The following is a 23,822-nucleotide window of genomic DNA, read 5'->3' as shown; positions in this document are numbered from 1 at the left end:
TCTGTCATGTATGGGAAGGTAGCACGAGCGATCAAGCGCAAATTGCGAAGGAGACACCTAAAACATTGCATTACATCCCCTTGTCTGTGGCATACCTCGGAAAACAACGTAAGGAGAGCAGGAAAATAAACACTTCTTGCTAATTCTCTAGATGTCATAATATTTGCCAAAGCTGCAAGGAAAAGCAGATTACCTGAAACAGAGAGAAAGGAGTTAATGGAAATGGAGGCTGACGGAACAGCAAGCCTGACCCAGCCTCCAAATCATTTTTGTACATAACAGATAAAGAGACAATGTGCAAAAAATAGACATTCACATTTTAGCAGTTAAACTTTTATTTTACCTTTTTAAAATTATTTACTTTGTTTTTTTTCTCTTCTCTCTCTACAAAAGGCAGACACACTGATTGTTGATCTGCGATTGTTCTGAGTGCGGCGCAGAGATGCAAAAAAAGGTTATTGGAGGATGAAGGACAGGGAAGTGCTCCGACTATACTTTCACACGTCATGATTAAGGTGGCATTAAAGCTTAAGTCCCAGTAATAATATTCATAACAGATAGTTTCCTTCCCCGTAGGCTGTCCTCAGTTCATGTCAATTGTGTTGAAAACCCATTCAGTGAATTTCTTCAGTTTTTCAGTTGCGTTCTGGGATTCCTCCTGTAACCTCAAGTTGTCTTCCCGCAGATGCTGCACTTCAGCCTGAAGACTGGCCTTGTCTTCTTTTTCCTTAGGCACGAGGAAAAATACAGATCTTAGTGGAAATGTTAGATCATGCTTCCTATCTACACAGAGAGGCAAGATTCTCTTAAGAGATTAAGCGTGAGTTGGGTTTTTAATTAGGGATTTTATGTGCATGGGTTTTATGTACATAGGTTTGTATCTGTGGGGCACCTGACAGGTTTTATTCCTCATTTTTTGCTTGAATAGGTGGGATTTCTCTGTATTAAATTCTAGTACAGGAGCTGGTTCTCCAAGAGGTGAAATAAAACCTGGCTTGACCTGTTCTGTATGTACAACTGCTGATGGTTAACTGCTGAAGAGACAGGAGAAGTTCCTGCAAATGCTTCCCCAGCTAAGAGACTTCTCATCTGACCACAGCAGATCCTTCTCAGACCAAGCAGGCAGTAACAGAATATGGGAAGTTTCCACAGTAAACGTATCATTTACCGTCAACTTTTCAACATCAGCAGTATTTACATGGAGATGAGACTATCACAGGCTCTGGCACGGCAAAGCAGGATTACATAGTTATTAGCATCACCTATCAGCACTAAACGTGTGTTACAGATTTTCTGTAGGTGAAAGAGTTACCTTCCTTAAATCCTCTTGCAGCATCTTCAGCAAACCTTCCAGTTGGTCCACTTTAGAGGCAAGAGTCGGAGGAGATTCTTTACTGTTGAAAGCAGGAAACAAGAAGTAGCATTGATAGGACTGTCTCCACGCAGGGAGCCAGCAGCCTGGTCTGTACTGCGTGGCTGGATTTAAGTACCCGCTCGGGCACACTAAGGAGTCACAGAACGAACAAACAAAACCTAGCAGAGTACATGGAAACATGAGGCATCAGTAGCACATGAATCAGTGGAACAAACATAACTTGTTGGGGCCATCCCACTGCTTGACTTCTCTCTACTTTATGTGCCCTCTACATTTTACTCTCTACATTATATGTGCCTTAAATTACCGCTGCTTTGGACACATTCAAAAACATCCCAGACAAGGACAAACCTGCAAAAAGGTTCACTTGTGCTTATGATTCTTCTCTTTTCACCTCCCACCACTATCTTCATGAGAAGTTGTGAAGAGTCCTGGCAAAACCTGGCTTCCAAAGAAAGGTGCCTGGTTTATGCTGAGGAAGCCTGCATACCTGGTGTATCTACTTACCCTGTGTAAGGCTTTATCTGTGCAGTAAGCTGGTCCTCGGCCTGATCACTACTGGAGGCAGCGCTCACAGGTCTGTGATTTTCATCAGCAGCAGCAAAGAAGGAAGCTCGCTGAACTGAGAAGGCAATCAGAGAGAAAACAATGGTAGCAGCAATGATTATTTGTTCATGCACAGCACAACAGCTACACTGCACCATCTCAAAACTATCTGAAACGTTTGTCTCGAGCAAGGTAAGGTGATGAGGTGATATACCAATATCCACATGACAGAAGCAAACTGGCACTGCAGATGTTTGCACCAAGTTCTCCACTGCTCTGGATTCAGCATGCAAGTATGTGCTCTGGTGCAGCAGGCACATGCTGCCCGGACATGGCCAAGCAGCTCTCCAGGAGGGACATGCAAGAGAGCGCAAAGCAGAGATCACAGAATCGTAGGGGTTGGAAGGGACCTCCAGAGATCATCAGGTCCAACCCCCCTGCCAAAGCAGCTCCCGAGGACAGGTCGCACAGGGAGGCATCCAGATGGGTCTTGAATCTCTCCAGAGAAGGAGACTCCACACCCGCCTGGGCAGCCTGTCCCAGGGCTCTGTCACCCTCACTGGGTAAAAGTTCTTCCCCAGATTGGTGCAGAACTTCCTGTGCTCCAACTTGAGGCCATTGCCCCTTGTCCTGTCCCCACAGACCACTGAGAAGAGGCTGGCCATTTCCCCCTGTGTCCCACACTTCAGATATTGATAAACATTGATCAGATTCTCTCTCAGTCTTCTTTTCTCAAGGCTGAACAGTCCCAGCTCACTCGGCCTTTCCTCATAGGGGAGATGCTCCAGGCCCTTAATCATGTTTGTTAGCCTTCCTCTGGACTCTCTCCAGGAGATCCCCGTCTTTTCCACACCAGGGAGCCCAGAACTGGACACAATACTCCAAGTGGGGCCTGACCAGGGGAGTGCAGATGGAGAGGATCACCTCCTTTGACCTGCTGGCCACACTTCTTTTAATGCCCCCCAGGACCCCATTGGCCTTCTTGGCTGCCAGGGCACACTGCTGGCTCATGGCCAATCTGTTGCCCCTCAGATACCTGGTCAGTGCCTGCAGAGCCCACCCAACGTCAATTCCAGGGGAGGCAAGAAGCCACACTGGAACAATGAACACTGTGCAGAGCTTCCTGGGCACAACTGCATGACGGTACCCGGTAACTCTGTCTCTCCATAAAGGATCCCTTTATCTTGAGGAAAGAAAAGTTCACAGTGCACAGTTTACATGTGGAAAGTCAAATGACCAAGGGGATTTTTGAGAACCCAAAATTTTTTCCTTATGCTTTAGAAGAGGTTTTCAGATTGAGACGTGAAACCTCTTTCAGGTTTTTCTATACTACTTTGTCCTGTAACTACTCAGATGTATCAACCCATCTCTAAATTAACATCACATGTGGTGTGATTGCAAACTACCAACCGGCCCTACCTCTGGAATAAACAGTAACGTAAACACTTTCTACTCTGATAAATGAACATATCTCTGCCTGAGCAGCCACTGGGCTCTCACTAGAAACAGAACAGTATTGTCTTTTTCTGCTCAGAAAATCTTTTATTCTGTGCTTTCAGCAAGGCTAAAATTAGCGTGCCTGGGTATTTGATGGAACTTGTCCTGCTCCTCTATTTTTTTCCTCCTTTGAATGGAAATACTGAAGGGTTGGTGCAGCTCAGGGATCCAGGGAGCTTTTGTTTCAGCTGGTTGCAGATATCACTACTGGTAAGTACGGGCGTTTGTGATAAAGACCCCGATCAACGATGTAGAGGAGAGGTGTCCAGATGGGAATTTGGGCTGCTTGGTCTCTGTCAATCCCTGTGGCACCTGGCAGATACTGCCGGAGACTGGGATTACACTGACATCAGACAGCTGTTCCCACTCCAAGTCAAATCCAAACATTTTTACAGCGGTTTGATGAACGTGCCAGCCAAAGCATTAACCCCCAGCTTTTCTTCACTGGAGCCGTCCCTTTGTGACCTTCCCCACACTGACTTTGGACGCACTGCTACAGAGAAACACGAGTGCATGTGGGGCCTACAAAAGTGAGGGGTTTGGATAATAAGGACAGTCAAATAAATCTAACCAAAAACCCCAAGGGAGAGCTTTTACATGGAAACTGCTGAGCACGGTGAAATATATTAATACCTGGGTTTTGTTCCTATGTGGTGGTGAAAAAGCCATCACTACACTCTTGAGGACTAAGGCTTATTTTTGAATACTCTTTTCCAAGACTGCACAGCAGAAATGAAAAACATACTGATCCTACAACTCCTGCAGCAACAGAGCACAGCGCACCCGTATGCCTTGAACACCAACTTAGACATGTGCTGTCTTTATGATATATATGGCTACTACCAGAGAACAGCCAAGAAAGCAAGTTATTTCCCAGCCTTCTCCATCCATGCAGAATAACGTCTAGAGAATTGAGGATGATGGAAACACTTTCATGAAGGTGGGAAAGCATTTGTGTAGATTAAGAAAAGGACCTCCTGAAAGTCCAGAAGACTTTTCACAGACTAACAGAACAGTCAGGGTTGTTCACAGAATCACAGAATGGTTGGGGTTGTAAGGAACCTCTGGAAGATCATCCAAGTCCAACCCTCTGCCAGAGCAGGATCACCTCAAGCAGGTCGCACAGGGAGGCGTCCAGGCAGAGTTTGAATGTCTCCAGAAAAGGAGACTCCACAACCTCTCTGGGCAGCCTGTCCCAGTGCTCTGTTACCCCCCAGTAAAGAAGTTCCTCCTCATGTTTAGGTGGAACATCCTATGTTCAAGGGGCCCACTGCCCCTTTTCCTGTCCCTGGGCACCACTGAAAAAAGACTGACCCCATCTCTCAAGTATTTATCAGCATAGGTAAAATCCCCCCTCAGTCTTCTCTAGGCTATAAAGTCCCAAGTCCCTCCAAGCCTCTCTTTGTAGGAGAGCTGTTCGAGTCCCCTCACCATCTTCAAGCCCTGTTTTGTACCCTCTCCAGTAGCTCCCTGTCCTCCTTGACTCTGGGAGCCCAGCGCCGCACACAATATTCCATCGGATTACAGTAACTGTAAGGAAAACTCCCTTTGGGCTGAAGAGTATTTAATTTTAAATTCAAATACATCTAGGCAGCTTAGAGTCCTGCTCCGTTTCCTAAGTGTCAAGGAGATGGAAAGGGCCATAGGATGAAGCAACACTTCGGCACAAGTCTGAGTGTGTGAGGGGAAGAACGGCAATGGAAAAGTGTACACCAACAAGGCGTGTGTCCCAAATGGCCTCGGCAGCGCGCTGCAGCTGCACTAGAGACTTCTCGGTAGCGCAGTAAGCAAGCAGCCACTAGTGTGCTCATAAATGCTTCTCCCCTGCTATTTGACTTGACTCCTGCACTTTGGTGCCAGATGTCTTTCCCACCCCAGCTACGGTGTCTGCAGCTGCTCTGCGGGAAAGGGAAAGCAGCCAGTTTCACAGGGATCGGGCCAAACCGTAGCGCAGAAGGATTCTGGGATGAAGAAATGGTATCTGAGCATTACAGGAAAAGTTTTAGGCTGTTAAAATTCGAGTTGCTGCTTTAAATGAGCTTAGCCTTCAAACTAAGTAGAAACAGTCACAACAACAAAAGCTAGAGAAAGCGAGAGTCAAGATTAAAACAAATTAAGCAGGCAGCACACTCCCCTGGTGAAACGTGCACAAAGACCAGCTTTCTAAGTAGTGTATTGTGAAAACTTACCTTCAAAGGCTTTGGCAGCATCTACCAAGTTTGACCAGTCCAGATCAGAGGCAGAATCAGGCAATGGCATAAGACCAGGGTCTGGCATGGGCTGCCGTCTTTGCTCCTGGATATCTGTGAGGGAGCTGTCTGAGGCAGAAAACTCTCCTAGAGTAATGCAGAACAAATGATAAACTCCATTAAAAAAAAACCCCACCCAAATTCCTTTCTTAATACTAATGCATCCCTATTTTTAATTTTTCTGGGATAGCACTTTTGGAGCCAGACTGAGTAGAATGTTTGATCAACTGTAGCTGAACAGACACAGCATGTGACACGCCAGTTTCCTGAGACAGGGCTTCCCACCTGGACATTCAGCTCCTTTCTAACCTGCCTGAATCCTTGCAGGTCAGCACTTCAAAAGCACCCCCCACTTCTTCCACCCAACAATTCCTGCCCCTGCACAAGCTGCAGGATACTCTGGAGGGCTTTGCAGCTTCCTGGAGCTTCTACGCTCCGTAGCACCTATCTGCTCCTGTAAAAATACAACACTGGGTCTCTTTGCTCCCCTCTTTACAAATCCTGCAAACCAATAGGAGCAGACTTCAGCCTACCAAGATGAATCAGAACAGAAAACCCTTAAAATGATTTCCAAAGCATTGCACCCCTCTCAGCAGTTTAGTGAAACCTCTTGATCTTTACTGAAAAATACCCACACCCACCCATAAGCCGGTACACGTCCCGCTACAGAGACAAACATCGGCAAGCTTGAAAGGAGGATATAAAGCCCCTGTAATTTTTGTGCAAAGAGGTGCCTAGCAAAGTGAAGCACTTGAATTCTTGCCAGTAATGAGGGATAGACCAAGTTGCAAACCAACAATTAGCTTCTTTATTTCAGTTTGCTGGCTGGACAAGCACAACACACGCGATGCCGGGTCAGGCAGCACGTGTGTAAGCTCAGAAGCAGCAACAACCTGCTTCCTCATGCTCTCCACCGGGGTGTAAAGCAGGTTTTCAAAACCTTTGTAGGATTCCTGTGCTATCTCCCCAAGAGAGGGCAAGTATTTGGTAAGTTCTTAACAAGAAAATATTTACATTAATGAAAAGATACATAGATTCAGAAGAATAAAACCCAACACCTAACTGCTTGAAAAATCACCTGTTTTTAAAAGTGTGAATTATATTGTTAATTAAGATAGATGAGTAAGAAGATTTTAGCTCATTGTTTTCCCTCTCCAAAACAAGCGACGGTACGCCGGCACGGCTGCTCTTTGTCATCTGAGGATCAAAAGAATTTTGAATAGCTGGAAGCCAACGAATACTCGTGGTATTAAATATCCAGCTCTACTTAATCCTTCTCAGCAAAGGCGAGTTGGGGGCAGGGGGAAAGCCAATCCATGTGTCACTCAAACAGCTGGTTTCATCACGCAGGCCTACATTTTACAGAGAAGGGAAGATCTTGTGTTGTTGACATATGTATAAAGCTTATGCACTAGGAGGAATCAGTTTGGCCTCTTGGAGAGAACGCAACAGTGAAAAGTTTTGTGAGTTTTTCATTTCAGAACACACAGGCATCCTAAACAGAGAGACCTAATGCTGCTTTTCCACTTCTACTCGGATGGTGCCACTCGTCTTCTGACCCCAGGCTCTCAGGAGTCAAATCCAGCAGCCAGTTGCAGGTGTAAGAAAGCCTGTGGAGTTATTTTAATGCACATGAAAAGTAGAAGCAAAGAGAGCTCAGTTTCCCAACTCTCACGTGAGAAACATGTTCTACACAAACAACAGCTCATGAGAAAGTCAGGTTCAACACAGACAACCGATGCCTGGTGATCACAGGCAGATGAAAAGACTTCAAAATATCTTTCTTCAGCAGACTGCACTGTCAAATATATCTATGTATCTAAAACCAGACCATGCTCAGGGCCCACTACAGTGACTTGCATCTATTGATAGCCTTGCATATGCCCCCTGAAACACACTAAAACCTGAATAAATCAGAGCAGATAAGTGCTTCTGCAGGAAACACTGCAGGATCCTACACTGTGAGATCTAGCTCTATGTTTGGTACACAGTTAGCTGAGGTACAGTGGGAACCCGTGAAAATTCCCCTTCTCACCCACGGAGACGATCACAGGCAGCAAAACACAACCCAGGAGATGAGAATCAGAATCACAAGGTTGGAAAAGACCTTTAAAGATCATCAAGTCCAACCATTCCTGTCCTCTACTAAACCATATCCCTAAGTACCTCATCTACCTGTCTGTTAAACACACCCAGGGAAGGTGACTCAACCCCCTCCCTGGGCAGCCTGTTCCAGGCCCTGACAAATCTTTCAGTGAAGAACTTTCTCCTAACATCTGATCTAACCCTGCCCTGGGGCAGCTTCGTGCCATTTCCCCTTGTCCTATCTCCTGTTGCCTGGCTGAAGAGACCATCTCCTACCCCTCTGCACCCTCCTGTCAGGTAGTTGTAGGTGGTGATAAGGTCTCCTCTCAGCCTCCTCTTCTCCAGGCTGAGCATCCCCAGCTCCCTCAGCCGCTCCTCATAGGATTTTCCCTCCAGCCCCTTCCCCAGCCTGGTTGCCCTTCTTGCACTTGCTCCAGGACCTCAATGTCCTTCTTATGGTGAGGAGCCCAGAACTGGACGCAGCACTCAAGGTGCCGCCTCACCAATGCCGAGTACAGGGGCACAATCACCTCCCCAGACCTACTGGCCACACTGTTTCTGATACAAGCCAGGATGCCATTGGCTTTCTTGGCCGCCTGGGCACACTGCTGGCTCATATTCAGCCTGCTGTCAACCAACACCCCCAGGTCCTTCTCCGCCTGACAGCTCTCCAGCCAGTCTCCCCCAAGCCTGTAGTGCTGCATGGGGTTGTTATGTCCCATGTACAGCACTCTACACTTGGCCTTGTTAAACTTCATCCTGTTGGTCTCAGCAAAGAGATCTGCAGATCTGTGGATTTACCTAAGTTTAGCTGCTGCAGTCACTGAAAACGTTTTTAAAGCTCCACTGATAACTGCAGCCATACCCTTCTATACGTTCAAAAGCAGGTGGAGCAATAAAAGCTGTATCTGATATGGTACATATGAATATCCGCTGGTATTTATCCACTTATAAATCATTATTTTCCTAATGGAATTTTGCTCCCATAATGCCCCACTAAAGGAACCAACACTTGTAGCTGTCACTGGTGGATAACCAGGCACCACAGTTTGACTGGTCCAGATGGCTCCTGGAAGAAATGGTGAAAACTTATAGCCAATGAGGCAAATTTTTCTGCTTCTTCCACATAGTAACTGCACGCCAAGTCGTGCAGTCTGACACCCACCCAAGTGAGGAAAAAAACCATTCCTGCCCTATTTTAGGGCAGGCACATGACTTGACTCTCCTTATTTTAGCAAAATCAAGATGGAAGCACTAATCGCTGTAACAAACACTTCATGTGATTCACAATGGATTCCTCTGAAAGCAAAAAAAAACAAAAACCCAAAAGGGAAACCCACTTACCGTGTAGAGATTTCATTCCCAAGGTGTAGGATGGTCTCCGTAACGGCAGGGATTTGGGGAGAGAAGGGTACGTGCTGGTGAACAGTACATCATTTGGCATGGCTTGGTCCAAGAGCGAGGCCCGGGAGGTGAAGAAGTGGTCCCTTTGACCACTGTAAATACTCTCATCTGACAAAGTCCTTTGCAAGGCACGCCTTGTGGTAGGAGTGCTGGGAAAGGGAGACTGACAGGACAGAGTGTGTGACTATACATTCATAAAAACAGATAAAAAGAAACGAGAGGAGAAAAAGAAATCAATAAAGACACTTTTGAAGTCTATGTTGAAATATTTTATTTAAAACTTTTTTTTTAAATAAGAAAGCAAATGTTAACCTATTTTTTCAGAGCAGATAGGAGGAATCTGCTTTGATTGAGATTAAAACTAGGTAACATACACAGGTCTTTTTTAACCAATCTCACATTCTACCACTTAAATGCCTTTCAAACTTCTCTTTGGGCAGCCCGCATGGATTCTAGAGTTGACTTGTAGCAGAGAGAATGTTTACAGAAGCAGACCAAATGCTGCATAAACCAAAGCTCTCCCTCATGCCTGGGGGAGGCTGCCTTCCTGCATGCAGAGCCCCAGCAAATGCCAACTAATTAAAAGTCTCACATTACTGAACAACAACTAGGAACGCCCACCACCGCTTCGACTCTTCAGAAGGATCTGAATCAAAATTAAGTTGTCCCATCAGTAAGAGAACTCACGTCTCACCCCCACCATCATCCCAGCTTCCTCCATGCTCCCCTCAGGAGAAGGCCATGTTGTGGTTAGCCAGGAGTTATGCACTCTCTGGCCAGCACCAGCAAGCTGCTATCAAAGAACATGCACCAGTCCCATCAGCAGAGACACTGGTTTTTACTGAACATCTCGCAATATAACTATCTCCAAGGCTAAACCTTAATTTATGGGTTTGGTTGAAATTTGGCCAGGGGCTTTCATGGAGAAAAAGCAAACAAAGGGAGACCTCATCTCCCTCATTTGCACTGTAAGGGAGTTTAAACCAAAAAGGAGATAATGAGTTTTCTGGAAGCATTAAACATTATAAAGAGTTGCCCATTTGCACATAAAAACAGTTCTCTCAGGAAAAAAAGATGTCTAAACAGACAGCACTTAATTCCTATGATCAAAAATCCTCACTACTAGGTGGGAGAAGAGTGTGGAGGAAGGACTACTGGCACTGAACAGTAAGATGACAATCTGAATCCACCTCCCCCCAGGCATTACTTTTAGTACTTTTAGTACTAAAAGATTGCTGTGAGCTTTGGTTTTATGATTAAGGAACAGAAAAAAATTAAGATTACTGGCAAAAACCTTCTGTCATCAAAAAACAAGGAAGGAGAGAGGCCACATCCCATGCCAACCTTCTGTTCTGTCAACTCCTCCCTCCTACCTTGCCTCCCTCTAGGACATAACAGTTAACACTACAGAAATGACAGCTTCTGGTACATGGCTGACACTGTGTTACATCAAGGGTCAAGCTGCTGTTTTTATTCTGAAATTTAAAAGCTCGATCAGTAGGTTAATGTCCAATGGAACCTCCCTCGAAGTGGCAAAGGAAAAAGAGCTGCCAAGTCAAGCAGCGCTTACTCGAGGGTCACACAGTTCATTTAGTGTTCAAGAATTAGGAGCTGGAACCACCAGTTACAGTTTTCTGCCAGCCTCAGTGTAAACATCAGACAATTCAAGGCCAAAGTCACGGCTAGAGATAGTCATAGCGCCTCTGAGAATCACATATAGGAGAAAACAATCCAGAAGCAGCTGCATTTTGCCACCAAAGAAGGGAGTGAGAAGATGTAACGAGCTGTGCAGACACCAAGGCTGGGAAAGGGAAGGGAAGGAGGCGTCCCAGGTGCTGGAGAGAAAGATGCCCCTGCAGCCCGTGGAGAAACCCATGGAAAAGACTGAGACCCCACCTGCAGCCCATGGATGGGCTCCACGCTGGATGGAGCAGATGGAGACATAGAGAAGACACTGGGACCCTACATTGGGATAAGCCCCTGCCAGCACTGGCAGCCATGAGGACAATCAGAGACACAGAGATGAGAGAGAAATATTTGCATCGTAACAGGTTTGGTGGGGGGAGGCTCGGAATCCCGTGGAGGACTGGGACTGAGAGACACTGTGATAAAGAGATAAAGCCCTGTGGGAAAGGACTCACATTGGAGAAGTTCGTGGAGGACTGTCTCCCGTGGGTGAGACCCCACAGTGCAGCAGGGGGAGGGTGTGGAATGAATGCGCCCCCCACCTCTGGCCGAGAAGGAAACCAACTTGCAAGGGACTGACCGAAGCCCCCATCTCCCAGTCCCTGCCCCCCTGTGCTGCCATCGGGGGAAGAAGGGAGTGAAATCACGACTAGAGTGAAGTCTGCTAAGAAGGGAGCAGGGGGGAGGTCAGAGGTGTTTTAAGATCTGGAAAAGGAAAACAGCTCATGAAGAAGTAACCAAGAGCCCCATTTTTCCCAGTCCCTGCCCCCCTGTACTGCGAGCAGGGGGAAGAAGGGAGCAAGATCATGGCTAAAGGGAAGTCTGCGGAGAATGGAGGGGTGGGGGGAAGGTGCTACCGAGAACCCCATTTTCTCCAGTCCCTGCCCCGCCCCTGTGCTGTGAACAGGGGGGAAGAAGGTAGCAAAATTCTGACTGAAGTCTGCTAAGGAGGGAGTGGTGGGGGGAAACTGTTTTAAGATCTGGTTGCGTTTGTTTTAAGATCTGGTCATGCTCCCAACTCCGGTTTCACTGTTCTTTGTAGTGTAGCAGAATAAATTAGGTAGTTTTCCTTCTTCACTCTGTGTTGAGTCTGTTTTGCCCATGCTGTGGATGATAGAATGATCTCTCCCTGTCCTTATTTTGTCTCCTGAGCCTCTTGATGTGTATTTTCTCCCCTGTCCAACTAAGAAGGGGAGTAATAGACTGACTTTGGTGGGCGTCTGGCCTCCAGCCAGGGCTAAACCACCACAAAGGGCATTATCCTTTCTTCAGGAAGAAAAGAGCAAAACAAACCAAAACAAAGTCACTGTCAAAAAATTTTATGCCCTAAGAGAATCTTCTTTTGTAAGATGAAATACAAATCAGGCAGTGGACAGAAATGACAGTTACAATGGAAAGGATGTTACTTATTGGTGTGATAGAATGTTATTAATGTGCTGAAAGGTATCAAATGCCTCACCTGAGTTAAGAAACTTGTTATAGTCCCCAGGAAGTAACAACTAGGGTAAGAATGGATTCACTAACCCCAAAGCAGAAATACAACTAACCCTGGAACATAAACACTCTTCATGGCCCTCAGGTCACCTATTTAAACAAGGAGATTGTTCTCAAACCAACAGGAGATCCTTGCTCATGTCCCACCCCTTCAGAACTACCACAAACCTAAGAAAAAGCTATCTAGCCATTGGCAAGGTTTGTTTTCCCCTCTGGCCTTAAAGGTAACACTGAAATAACGTGTGTATGGAAGCTAGCTCTTACAAGTTTTAATAAGCCACTTTGGGTTTTTACAAGCAAGGGAAGAAGCTGCAGCTCTCTCTGCTGCATGGTTGCTGTGGAAACCATCTGGGCTGTAGGTGATGAGCCTGAGCTCTTAAGCACCAGCTGTACATAGAGACTGTAGGCATCACGATGTTCTCTTCAAAATGATGGATTAAAAAAATTAGTATATGCTATATGTTATGGTACACATTTTGAATCACAGCAGGAAACATTTCTAACTATTTCGTAAGTATTTGCTTAAGTTTAGGGAGCAGTCTTGTTCCTTGTGCAGTAACAGGATGAGAGGGGCATAAAAATGTGCTTTTTGCGAGGAGTTTCAATCCTGTCAAGTCACAGAATCACAGAATTGTAGGGGTTGGAAGGGACCTCAAGAGGTCATTGAGTCAACCCCCAGGTTGCTGTCTAGTGATAAAATCAGAGAAGAACAATTCAAATGCATGAGACAACACTACAGGATTTTCCATGAGCCAGCAGTCCTAAAATGTTCTTTGCAATCTGGCATAGAAGTCTCTTGAAATTTGCACACAAAATCGTAGTGATATTGCAGTGTCCATAATAGTGACACTGTTTCCAAATTTATTTCTCCAGGGGATAAGTCTGTGATGAAACTGATGACTTCCTGTCCACGATGAGAATTCAAGGCATGTTCTGTGTTTTATTTTGTTGTTCAGGGTAAGAATTGAAAAGATCCTACCTGAGAACCTCCTGAGTCCAACACAAAGTCCAACGGATTAAGCTCTGTATAGATGAATGCTTCAGCTTGGACTACCTTGAAAGCACTCAGCATTTTCCACACAGAAATCTTAGAGCTTCACCCTTTTCAAAATTGTGAAGCATTTGGTTTGTACAACCAGGAGAGGAGGAGGCTGAGGGGAGACCTCATCGTGGTCTGTGGCTTCCTGACGAGGGGGTGTGAAGGGGCAGGCGCAAATCTCCTCTCCTTGGTGGCCAGGGATAGAACCCAAGGGAACAGCATGAAGCTGCGACAGGAGGTTTAGGTTGGATGTCAGGAAGGGGTTCTGTGCTGAGAGGGGGGTTGGGCACTGGAACAGGCTCCCCAGGGAAGTGGTCACAGCCCCAAGCTGGGCTGAGCTCAAGAAGCATCTGGACGATGTGCTCAGTCCCATGCTCTGCCTTGTCTGGCCCTGTGTGGAGCCAGGAGTTGGACTTGATGGTCCTTACAGGTCCCTTCCAGCTCAGGAGATTCTCGGATTCTGTGATTTGCTCTATCAGTTGATAAGGCTAGGCAGCAACGAACTCTATCATCAGTGTCTTACAAAGTGTAACTTTACACTTTTCTATTTTGTATCAACAGAACTATGACTTGGATCAGAAGAGGACCTGTGCCTTGCTCTTCAGGCATTCTCAGATTTCACTTAACTCTGAACAAGAGACAGCCAGATAACAGAGTGTCTCTCTAACATACCTTAAAATTCTTCTGGGATTCAGGTGTTGGGCTATCAAGATCAATCAATTTCTTCAGCTCTTCTTCAACAGTAGACTTGGATGCTCGTTTCGGTGACGCTCGTAGGTCTCTTGCTGAAGCACGCAGCCGAGGGTGGGCCATTTCGTTGCCATCACTCTGGTGACGTCTTAAATGAAACGGAATAGACATATTCAGGTCTCAAAGCCCTGGGGCAGGAGGCATGAGTGAAACAGGAATTACAGCACCCGCATGATTTTCAAAGAAAGTCCTAGGTAGGGGGGTGTGGAGGAGGGAAGGGGTTTGGCTAGCACAGGAGAGCTTCATCTTAACGAATACCTGTTGAAGCAATACATTTAAGGTTATCAGAACACTTCCTCCCAATAAGGGACTGACTATTAAAATAACATGTGTTCTGTACAAAAGAGAGAAATACAGATGTCTTCAAACGAGCCCCAAAACAGCAAATCACTGAGTTTCTTTAGTCTCTTTAAACTGGCTTTTTATAATGCAGTTATCGCAAAGTTCCACCATCTCTTTTTGACAGCCCATTTATCAGTATCATCTAGGCATACCGTGCTTGACCCAATAAAAGTCAAGAAGGGTCAAATAAATTACTTTGAAATGGGCTTTCTGGACCACTTGTTTTCCAAGTCATACTAGACCTAGAGGAACAACGTTTTTGCTAGTAAGCTGTTTCTCAGCTTCTCTTCCAAAAAAGGTGGTTGCACATTGTAATGCAGAAAGATCTTGGCTTGCTTTCAGCCAGTTAGAGTGAACGCTGTTAGCAATCTTAACAAGGCAACCTGGAGCGCCACAGAGCTACTCCATGGATGGCAGGCTTAATGAAAACTCAGGCTCCGCACAAAGAGGATTGTTAATGTTTGCTCAAATAGCATTTCAAGTCACCTTTATGAAGTCCCAAGGAAAGATAAGCTTTAATAGGACTGAAATCCAGGCAGTTCTCTAGAAAGGATTAAAAAAATCATCTTTTACAGGTTCATGGGGAATGAGATCAGCTAAGTCCCAAATATTCAACCCAAACTGCTGGCCTCTAGATTAGAGATTAGGTGCTCCAGAACAGTAAGCATTCTATTAAATAGTCTTGAGCTTTTCTATACAGAGAAGCGTCGAAGATCTCAATGCTTCTTCACAGTGAAAGCAAATAACTGAACAAGAGAACCAAAAAAGGTCTTACTTTCTTGAATCCATAAACCCCACTGAGTTTATTGTCCCTTCTGGCTTTTTCCATCCGATCAGATACTTGCTAGTAGCACCCTGGCGAGGGTAGAAAGTCCTAGGACCAGATGAGGAGGAAGAGGAGGAGGAGAAAGAAGGTGCGAGCTGGGGAGAAGTAGCAGAATGAAGCTCTTCTTTAGGTGAGCTTCTGGCACTGGTGAAAACAACCGGGCTGGCAGAGTGTCGTGAGCTCATGGTACTAGGAGAAAAACATAATAAAGACAAAAATTGCCTCAAATGTGTATATCCCCACCTTGTTTAAGTATTTTAAAAGCAGAACTCAGGGTACAAGATGTTACTCTTATCCAGAGTGGGCAGAGTAGCAAAACCAGTTCACTCTTCTTAAGGGCCTTCCACCATTTTCATTAAATACATCTCACATAGTAATGAAAAACAACGTAAGCAACCCTTAAAGATGCAAGACATCACTCTCTGTCATTCCCCTTCACAAGTGAGAACTGTAGGGTTTACAGTCATTAGGTAGCTTAAAAGTAATAGCAGTGATCGTAGCTGAATTAGCAAAAAAGAACCCAAGTCCAATTTCTTGTTGGAATTCCTGGATGTGGAAGAAAATGTATTTTGAAGGGATTTAAGCAACAGGATGCATCTCTTTAAGACTCTACAACAAACCAAACAAGAACTCCATACATCTTTCAAAAGGGGGCTTCCTGGATTTTGCCTGAAAAGCAGCTACCGTCGCAAAAAAAGACTATTAAACTGAGAAGCTTGAGCAGGACTCCAATGCATCACAGTTTGTCTCGACCAAAAAGAGATGGGATGACCAGCTGTAGCTTAGTGTTGGAAGGAGAAGGGGGTCTTTAGATGGGAGCTACTCTTTAGCTACGCTGATACTCAAATTGATGCAACTTGAATAACATCAGGAGCACTGGGACAATATTTACTATGACAACTCTAAAAGGGTCAGGCAGCTCTAAATATGGTTACAGGAAAGCTTTGTGTTTGGCCTTGGTACTGAAATACCATTAGATATTTGGAGACCAGTTTTCTATCAGCTCTCTACACAACTTTGCTACATTTCCATCCCTGTATCCAACACTGAGAGGAAGGAATCTGAAACAGATGGTCCCCTGGTAAAGAACAGTTTCTGACGGAGAAATAAAAATTAGCTGGGAGGCTGAATAAAGTCACTGAATGATCTCTTCTTTCTTAGCTTAACAGAAAATTCTTCATGGTTCTATTCATGTCTCGATAAAACAATGTATTTTGCTCCTCTCTTACTGAAACAGAAAAAAGAATTTACAGTTAAATTTGCGTTGCCACCTGGGAAAATAATCTCACCTCCATGTTGCCCTACAGAAGTGAGTTATCTCACCTACAGCACTTGTCTGGTTCCTTCTGTAGTCAATGGAGAAATATCATTAGGAGGTGATTCTCCTCATATGAAGTTAGGGGTGTCTCCTGCACTGGCAGGATTAATCCCTTGGAGTTTCTCCTTGCTCTCCATTGACAACAGATGGTGTCTAAGAAAAAATAAATCTAGGTTTCACGCTCATATGGCTCAAGTGAAGCCAAAACTTAAATGCTGTGGATTTAATGAGGTGTCCACCCTCAAGCAGCACTGGCTGCTGCAGCCCATGCTCCCATCTCATGCACATGGTGATGGCCGCAAAGACCCTCACATCAGGGCCAAGACACAGCTGCCTGTATACAGGTAGAACAAATGACAACAATACAGACTTTAAATCATAGATTTCTTTTTTTTCTTCCTTCCATCTCTTTTTTTCTTCCCTCCATCTCTACTTGTGAAAGGCCTATGCAGAAGACGGCAGATGGGGAAAACAGTAAGAGATTTTCCTGTTGATCAAGCTCGTATATTTGGGGATACACCTCACAACCTTCACATTCGTAAAGGATGTAAGTAAACATCATTTACAGCAAGAACACAGAAAAAAAAAAAAGATAAGAGCTGGGGGAGAGGCAGTACATTTCTCTTCATTCCCCCTTCTCTTTTCAATACTGACAGAGAACTCCTACGCATGCTGAGTAAACCAGCCCATCTGTGAGGCATCGCCACCAGAAAATTAAAACACCAAGGTGTGGGGCAAATGAACATCTTTCAAGAAAATGTATGGGGCTATTTCTTTTCTTTTTAAATTTTTATTTTTACCCCCTTTCTAGATACACTCATGAAGTGGAGAAGTCTTTTGATTCAGTGTAGGAAAAGGCAGGTTCCAATGCTTCTAACTCCATCAGGCAGTTCTCAAGGAAGCACTGCTTGGGAAAAACTAACAGCTCCAAGACAGGCTGGGAGTGTTGATCTTTAATATTGCTAGGCACAGAGGACAAAAATGATTTTCAATATGCTCCACATAAAATTTATATATAAAATGCATATGTATATGTAATAAAAGTTATTATAATATTTCATTACATGTCATTGTACATACACATTCTGTATTTTAATTATTATTACTTTAATATTTATTATAATGTGCATCACCTAATATATGCCAAGAGCAGCCTGGCAAGTAAAGAAGAAAATTAGCATACCGAGTTTAAAACCACTTTTCTTTAAAGTGCATTGCCTTTTTGAGCTGTGGCTCTGCAATACAGTATTTTGGGAGGATATTCTGCTCCAGGGACGATGCTTTTCACCCTGCAAGTAAACACAGGCCAGGCCAACGGGGTCCTGACAGACAGAGGGTGTATCTGCAGAGCAAAAGGCTTTGGGTAAACTCTAGAAAAGCCAAACCTGAGCTGGAGCACTACGGTAGCGCTGCAAAGTTATCAGAGTGTATGACACCAGGAAGCACGCAGAGGATGTGTTCTGAGAGGCACCTGGACTACCCTGATTGTGTCTGGAAGAAATTGAGTCCTCATTCTCAGGACAGAGAGACAGCTACTGTTGGTCTCCAATTACTGAGACATCAAGGATTAAATTAAGGAAAGAATTCCAATGCTACGTGACAATCTGAAAGAATTGCAGAGGACCCTTTCATAAAAGTATTCTACGATCTTTAAATAATATTTCCTATCTTAAAATTACTGAAAGTAATGAAAAAAGACACTTGATTAGAAATAGCCATGATTTTTTCCTCTTAGTTTGAGCAAGAGGAGCATAAGAAACCGCTTAGTTTAGGTGGAAATGGAAGTCTGACTTTGTTTTTTTTCCTAGGCAATTCATGCCATCAGCGCATATGGCTTCATTTAATGACATTCAGCTATAATGATTCTGTATAATTACTGGCCTAAATAATGCAATCCTCCTGGGATGCTATGAGAAATCTGCACAATCATCAGGAAGGACTTTGGGAATGGGGGTGGAGAAGAAAAATAAAACCCAGCCAGAAGCTCTGCTGTAAAAATTAATCACTATAATTTACTTTTTTCCACCAATTCTCAGGTACAAGGTCTTTTATGCACCATCAAATGATCTGAACACTAATTATCGCTCCTGTCTTCTACAGACACAAACACTCTAATTTGTGGTTATTTTCTTTTCTTTTGTCACAGAGTTCTTTTTAGGGCCAAATTCCTTTTCTTCTTGCTCAGAAACCTGACTCTAAAGACGTTACAGACATTCTGGCATCCACAGGCAATAGGTAAAAAAGTGAGAAGCAACAAAGGATAACAATTTAGAAACCAGTAGAGCAACACACCAATTAAGCTGTTCATTTCTCACAAAAAAGCAGCCTGTTCCCAATGATCCTTTCGTCTCCTCTCCTTCACCTCCCTGAAGCAGGCAGTTGTGGTTACATTTTGGAAGTGCCAGTTTATGAAGCCACCAGCTCCAAGTTGTTGTGCCTCCACAGGGAGAGCTATGGGAGAGATGGGAACAAAGAGCTGGACCCAGGGTTTCCTCAGGTCAGCACTGCTGTTTGCTGTGCAACCACCAACCACGGATGCCATGAGAAACAAAAGGCAAGCTTTTTAGCCCAGACTGAGCCTTTGCTTTATTGTGAGGCAAACACATGTTCCAATCTTCAAAAAGAAGAAATTATAAAGCAGGAACACAAGACAGTCCGTGTCTTTTCACAGAACTACAGAATACTTTAGGTTACAAGGGACCTCAAATGTCGTCTAGTTCCAACCCCCTGCCAAGGGCAGGGACACCCTCACTAGACCAGGCTGCTCACAGCCCCATCCAACCTGGCCTGAAACACCTCCAGGAATGGGGCTCCAACAGCCTCTCTGGGCACCCTGTGCCAGGGCCTCACCACCCTCACAGTAAAGAATTTCTTCCTAACATTTGACCTAACCCTGCTCTCTTTCAGTTTGAAGCCTTGTCCTGTCCCTGCACTCCCTGCTGAATAGTCCCTCTCCCACTTTCCTTTAGGACCCCTTTAAGTATTGGTAGGCCACATTTAGGTCACATTTTCACCACCAAAACAAATTATGTGGGTTCAAGCACTGCAGTGTTTCTTGAGCATCATGCCCCATACTGTACAAATTGCTACTAATCCTCTGCAAGAGCTGCCTTTCTAAAATCTTGTTTTTAAATAGAATGGGTGAAAAAAAAGACTTTTCTTTAGCATAAAGCCTAAGGAATCTTTTAACTGGAAATGTCAGTAACAACCCCCAAAAAACACACAGAGAATCATTTCAATATTGGGGAAACATCACGTAAATGAATCCAAATCACTCGCAGAGGATACCATGTTTAGAGACCCAATGCTTCCATATAATAAATAATGAGACAACACCCAAGACTTAAGTTTGCAATCAGGTTGCAAAGTATATCCATGGAAGGCAAAGATGAGAGCTGGCAGGGTACTCCTGCCCAGCAAAGATAGGTTTCTATTAAGTTTTCTCAGCTTTTCTACTGTACTAACCCTATTTCATGCTCAAGAGAAGAGGAACCCAAAGATGCCGCTCCCATTAGGCAGACCTTTACAATCCAACTTCCGAGAGTTACACAGATGTTTTCAAGACAGGCTTGAGTCGCTTCTGAAAAAATGCTTCCAAATGGAAATGCCACAACTTTTGTTACAACCAGCATTTTGAATCTCACACTGAATGCTCCTGCTAGCTACATCCAGACAAGTACCACCGGGCACGGGGTAAATTCTAACAAGTGTTAAAAAATCCATATAATCATGCTTGTCTCCAATGGGAGAAAACTGTAGGTAACCACAGACATTTTTACCTGCAAGGAAGAGGTGCATGTTAATGTTGCCCCAAATCTAAGTAGATCCCTCTGCAGAGCGTTTTCTACAAACCTGCTCGAGTCCTTCACACATGCATAGCTGCTAGAAACACCAGTCTCAAAAATCTGGGTGGGATTTATGCCATCTGAATATGAGCTTTAAGAGAGGTAGAAAACCAGAGCGGGACCACCATCGACAGGTTACTCGGTGAAAATTACCATGACAGTGTACATGGAGACCATTCCTATATTACAGTCTCTATGACAACCCCCTACTTGCAGCTACTGTCTGCAGAGTTGTTAAACTGTCTGATAAACATCTAGCCTTGCACTCACTGGACTTTGCTCAAAACCATTAGCAAAAATTGCTTCAGACCTCCAGCCTGTAGGTATTTCAGCTGCACACTCGAAACAGATGTGCCCTAAGAATAAAAACACAACAGTCAGGCTCAGCAAGGCTGAGAAGCCATGACAATCACACATCTTGTGGGAAGAGCTGTGGTTTTTTTCCTTGTTGCTAGTGTGACACAGTACAAGTATTTTTAAAAAGTACACCCAATGCTTCTTGGGAAATGGGTTAAAAAATTGCCTACAATATTTTCTGCTTCCAGCAGCTCTGATTAACTTGTAAAGCGGGTATCTTCCATCTGAGGTGTTTAAGCACGTTATACATGTACTTGATATTGCCTCCTTTACAAGTGCAAAACTGAGGGAGGGGGGAAGGTGACTGGAATGTGTCATACCCACAAGCTTGCAGCAGCAGAATGCAATTAAAATCTACATGCTAGCACTCCCGAGCAATGTGCTCTCAAGTCTCGATCATAGGGATTGTGAGCAGATTTCCAAACATAAAGACTGGGGTGGGGGGAGAAAAAGGGGAAACATCTGAAACGTGTACTTGCAAGACTGAAAAAAAAGAACCTCATATTAAACACACATCTTAAATATTATGTGAATTAATAAAACATGCTGATTTCCTGATCCATTTATGAACTGCAGTTCTTGCAAGTTATTCCTTATAAACACATTAGGCACATGTCTGTCTTACATTACTTTAGTAGCAGCCGTAAGGAATAGACTCTCAAAGACATTCTTTAGTGTTATAAGCAGTAGCAGATGCAAAGACTAAAGGCGGTTTTAATTTTCAAGCCTTCTGCACACTGAGATCTTTCAAAACACTGGTTAACGTAAGTAGAAACCTCTCTTCAACATCCACTTCTCACTTTCGATAGGCTGCAGAGTGAGAATGGGAAAATGAGTGTGGAGAGGTCAATCTCATAAGAGGTGAAAATTACCTCGTGTGTGAGACGGCATCGCTAAGACTGTAAGCACTGTTCTCCCTTGTTAGAGGATTGGAGGCTGGTTGACTCTTGCTGTGAATATCCAGGCTCAGTGAAGACTCAGTCTTTCGGTCTATGTGGCTGTCTTTTTCTAATGTCCTGTCTGCAATGGAGACCACTTCACTGGAGCTGTGCCACAGTGGTGCCACTTTCTCCTTTGTTAGCCCTGTGCGGGGAGATGTTGCTGCTCCCAGGGAGGCAGTGCTGCCATGGCTAGGTCCGTAGGAAGTGGTATCTATGCCACTATCAGCTGAAGTCCCTTGAAGGTAATTGTAGCTATTCAGCTCCGATTCCGTGCGCTCTCCGCTGTCATACCACTTCTCATCACTGTGAGCACTGGAGGCATTGCTGGAGAGAGTATTGCTGCTGGAATGGCTGGAGTAGTGGCTGTCAGACTACAGAAGAAACAACAATCAAAAAAAAAGCCCCAAACAACCCACACTGGTAAGTTTATTTCATTTCAGAATCATGGCAACAAAGAGCAGGAGGACATAAACAGTTACAAAAGTTACCACTGCACAACAGGAGCTCTTCTACCTTGAGATGTTGGATAGGTGTGTTGAGGAGATCAGTAAATGCTAAAAATTGTATGTCGACATAATGTAGGTGCTCTGGATTTGGAAGCCACATCTTAACTGTTCAGGGAGAGTCAGAGTTGTTGGCATTTTGTCCCAAAATACTTCGCACCATCTCCTTTTGAGCACAGCTCTGCTCAGCACAGTCTAATGACATTAGCTGAACAGCGTAGACTTTTGACTTGATTTATAACTATTATAATTAAAAATATTCTAAGACAACAGCATTTTAGAATATGAAACATAACTAATCCACATGAAGTACTCATGTTATTTTAACAATCCCATCGCCTATCAAAGGCTTGAAGGAGGGCAAAAAAACACTGTTCTTCCTACCCCTTTGGAGCACGGATACTCAGCCAGAGTGTCCTTTGCAAATGACCACTGAACTGAAACGCAATTTAACTGACCTAAAATTGTTGCCCAGAAGGCAAAATTCCAATCAAGGAAGCTTTGAAATTGTCCCATCAGGACATCCCAGTGTCTGGTTGGTTTGTGCATTCTGCTTGTGGTTACAGCCAGTTGTTAGGCTGTTTAGAAGAAACTGGATGCCCTCAATTCCAGTGGACACTGGTGTAATATCCCATTACAGGAAGAATTTCTTGCCATATACTCATCATTGCTTAGTAGCTCACCTATGTTTAGGATATTTTTACCTATCTTAACTCCTTAAGTTTCCATTGACAGATTTTACCTATATTCTGACCATGTATATAAGCAGAACTGCAGCAGTTTTCAAGCATGTGATGGACCTGTTTGGTGACCAGATAGACCAATCATAAGGGAAGGGATGGAAAGAAGATGTAGAACCACCTTTCCTATTTGTCTACCCTCGGAGTTCTACCAAATAGGCAGAGAGAGATATCCCAGACAAATATAAAAGATTAAATACTGTTTCTGTTTTCACTGGAAAAGAGGGATAATAGAGAATGGATGTACACCAAGAGCAAGAAATGTCAGCATCCATATTTCTTATTATATAAAGCAAGAATTGTCAGTAAACCAGGAGGAATATTAAGTTGATTCAGTCTCCTAGTTATCTCCAATTAAAGTTACTGCTCTTCATTAAGAACACCGTCACTTCCCCCATCCATCTGTCTACATAATAAAGATTTACTTTAACAATGACTAAATGAGAAGAACACAAGCATTAATAATTCCAGTGCTACACTCTGGGCACAAGCCAGTGAGTTATATGTTGCATCATTATATGGTCAAATACATCTCATGGAAAAGAGGTCATTAAATATAAAAAAGTAGGTTGTGCTCCTAAGAATTATGAAGACAGGTTTGGGGTTGTTGGTTTGTTTGGTTTTTAGTGGTTTTTTTTTTATTATTAAAGATATGCTGTTATGAATTAATAAACAAAAGCACAGCTGCCAATCGTACTGGGAGAAGAACGCTGGTAAGCAGGGGCCAGTAACAGGGACCAATTAAAGACTCTCTCACACCTAAATAAATGCAACTAATGCTTTCAAGTCTAATCACCCAACACAACTCTGTGGTCTAGCCAACTG

At 44.1% G+C, this 23,822-nt stretch overlaps 1 protein-coding gene across 1 annotated transcript in view; it reads right to left on the bottom strand.

The window, feature by feature from the left end:
• Positions 1 to 329: 329 nt before the first annotated feature.
• SIPA1L1 (signal induced proliferation associated 1 like 1) overlaps positions 330 to 23,822 on the bottom strand; it is a gene marked incomplete at its 5' end in the record, with an annotated part of 79,852 nt that continues 56,359 nt past the window's right edge. The window contains 8 exons of the mRNA XM_084262819.1: positions 330 to 727; positions 1,313 to 1,394; positions 1,883 to 1,997; positions 5,608 to 5,754; positions 9,097 to 9,340; positions 14,048 to 14,213; positions 15,243 to 15,482; positions 21,686 to 22,125. Coding sequence (XP_084118945.1) covers positions 584 to 727; positions 1,313 to 1,394; positions 1,883 to 1,997; positions 5,608 to 5,754; positions 9,097 to 9,340; positions 14,048 to 14,213; positions 15,243 to 15,482; positions 21,686 to 22,125 — 1,578 coding nt within the window. The 3' untranslated portion in view covers positions 330 to 583. The remainder of the gene's footprint in view (positions 728 to 1,312; positions 1,395 to 1,882; positions 1,998 to 5,607; positions 5,755 to 9,096; positions 9,341 to 14,047; positions 14,214 to 15,242; positions 15,483 to 21,685; positions 22,126 to 23,822) is intronic.

The sequence above is a fragment of the Gallinula chloropus genome (assembly GCF_964237585.1).
Source record: "Gallinula chloropus genome assembly, chromosome: 4".
Taxonomy (NCBI): domain Eukaryota; kingdom Metazoa; phylum Chordata; class Aves; order Gruiformes; family Rallidae; genus Gallinula; species Gallinula chloropus.
This window is presented reverse-complemented; position numbering and strand designations above follow the sequence as displayed.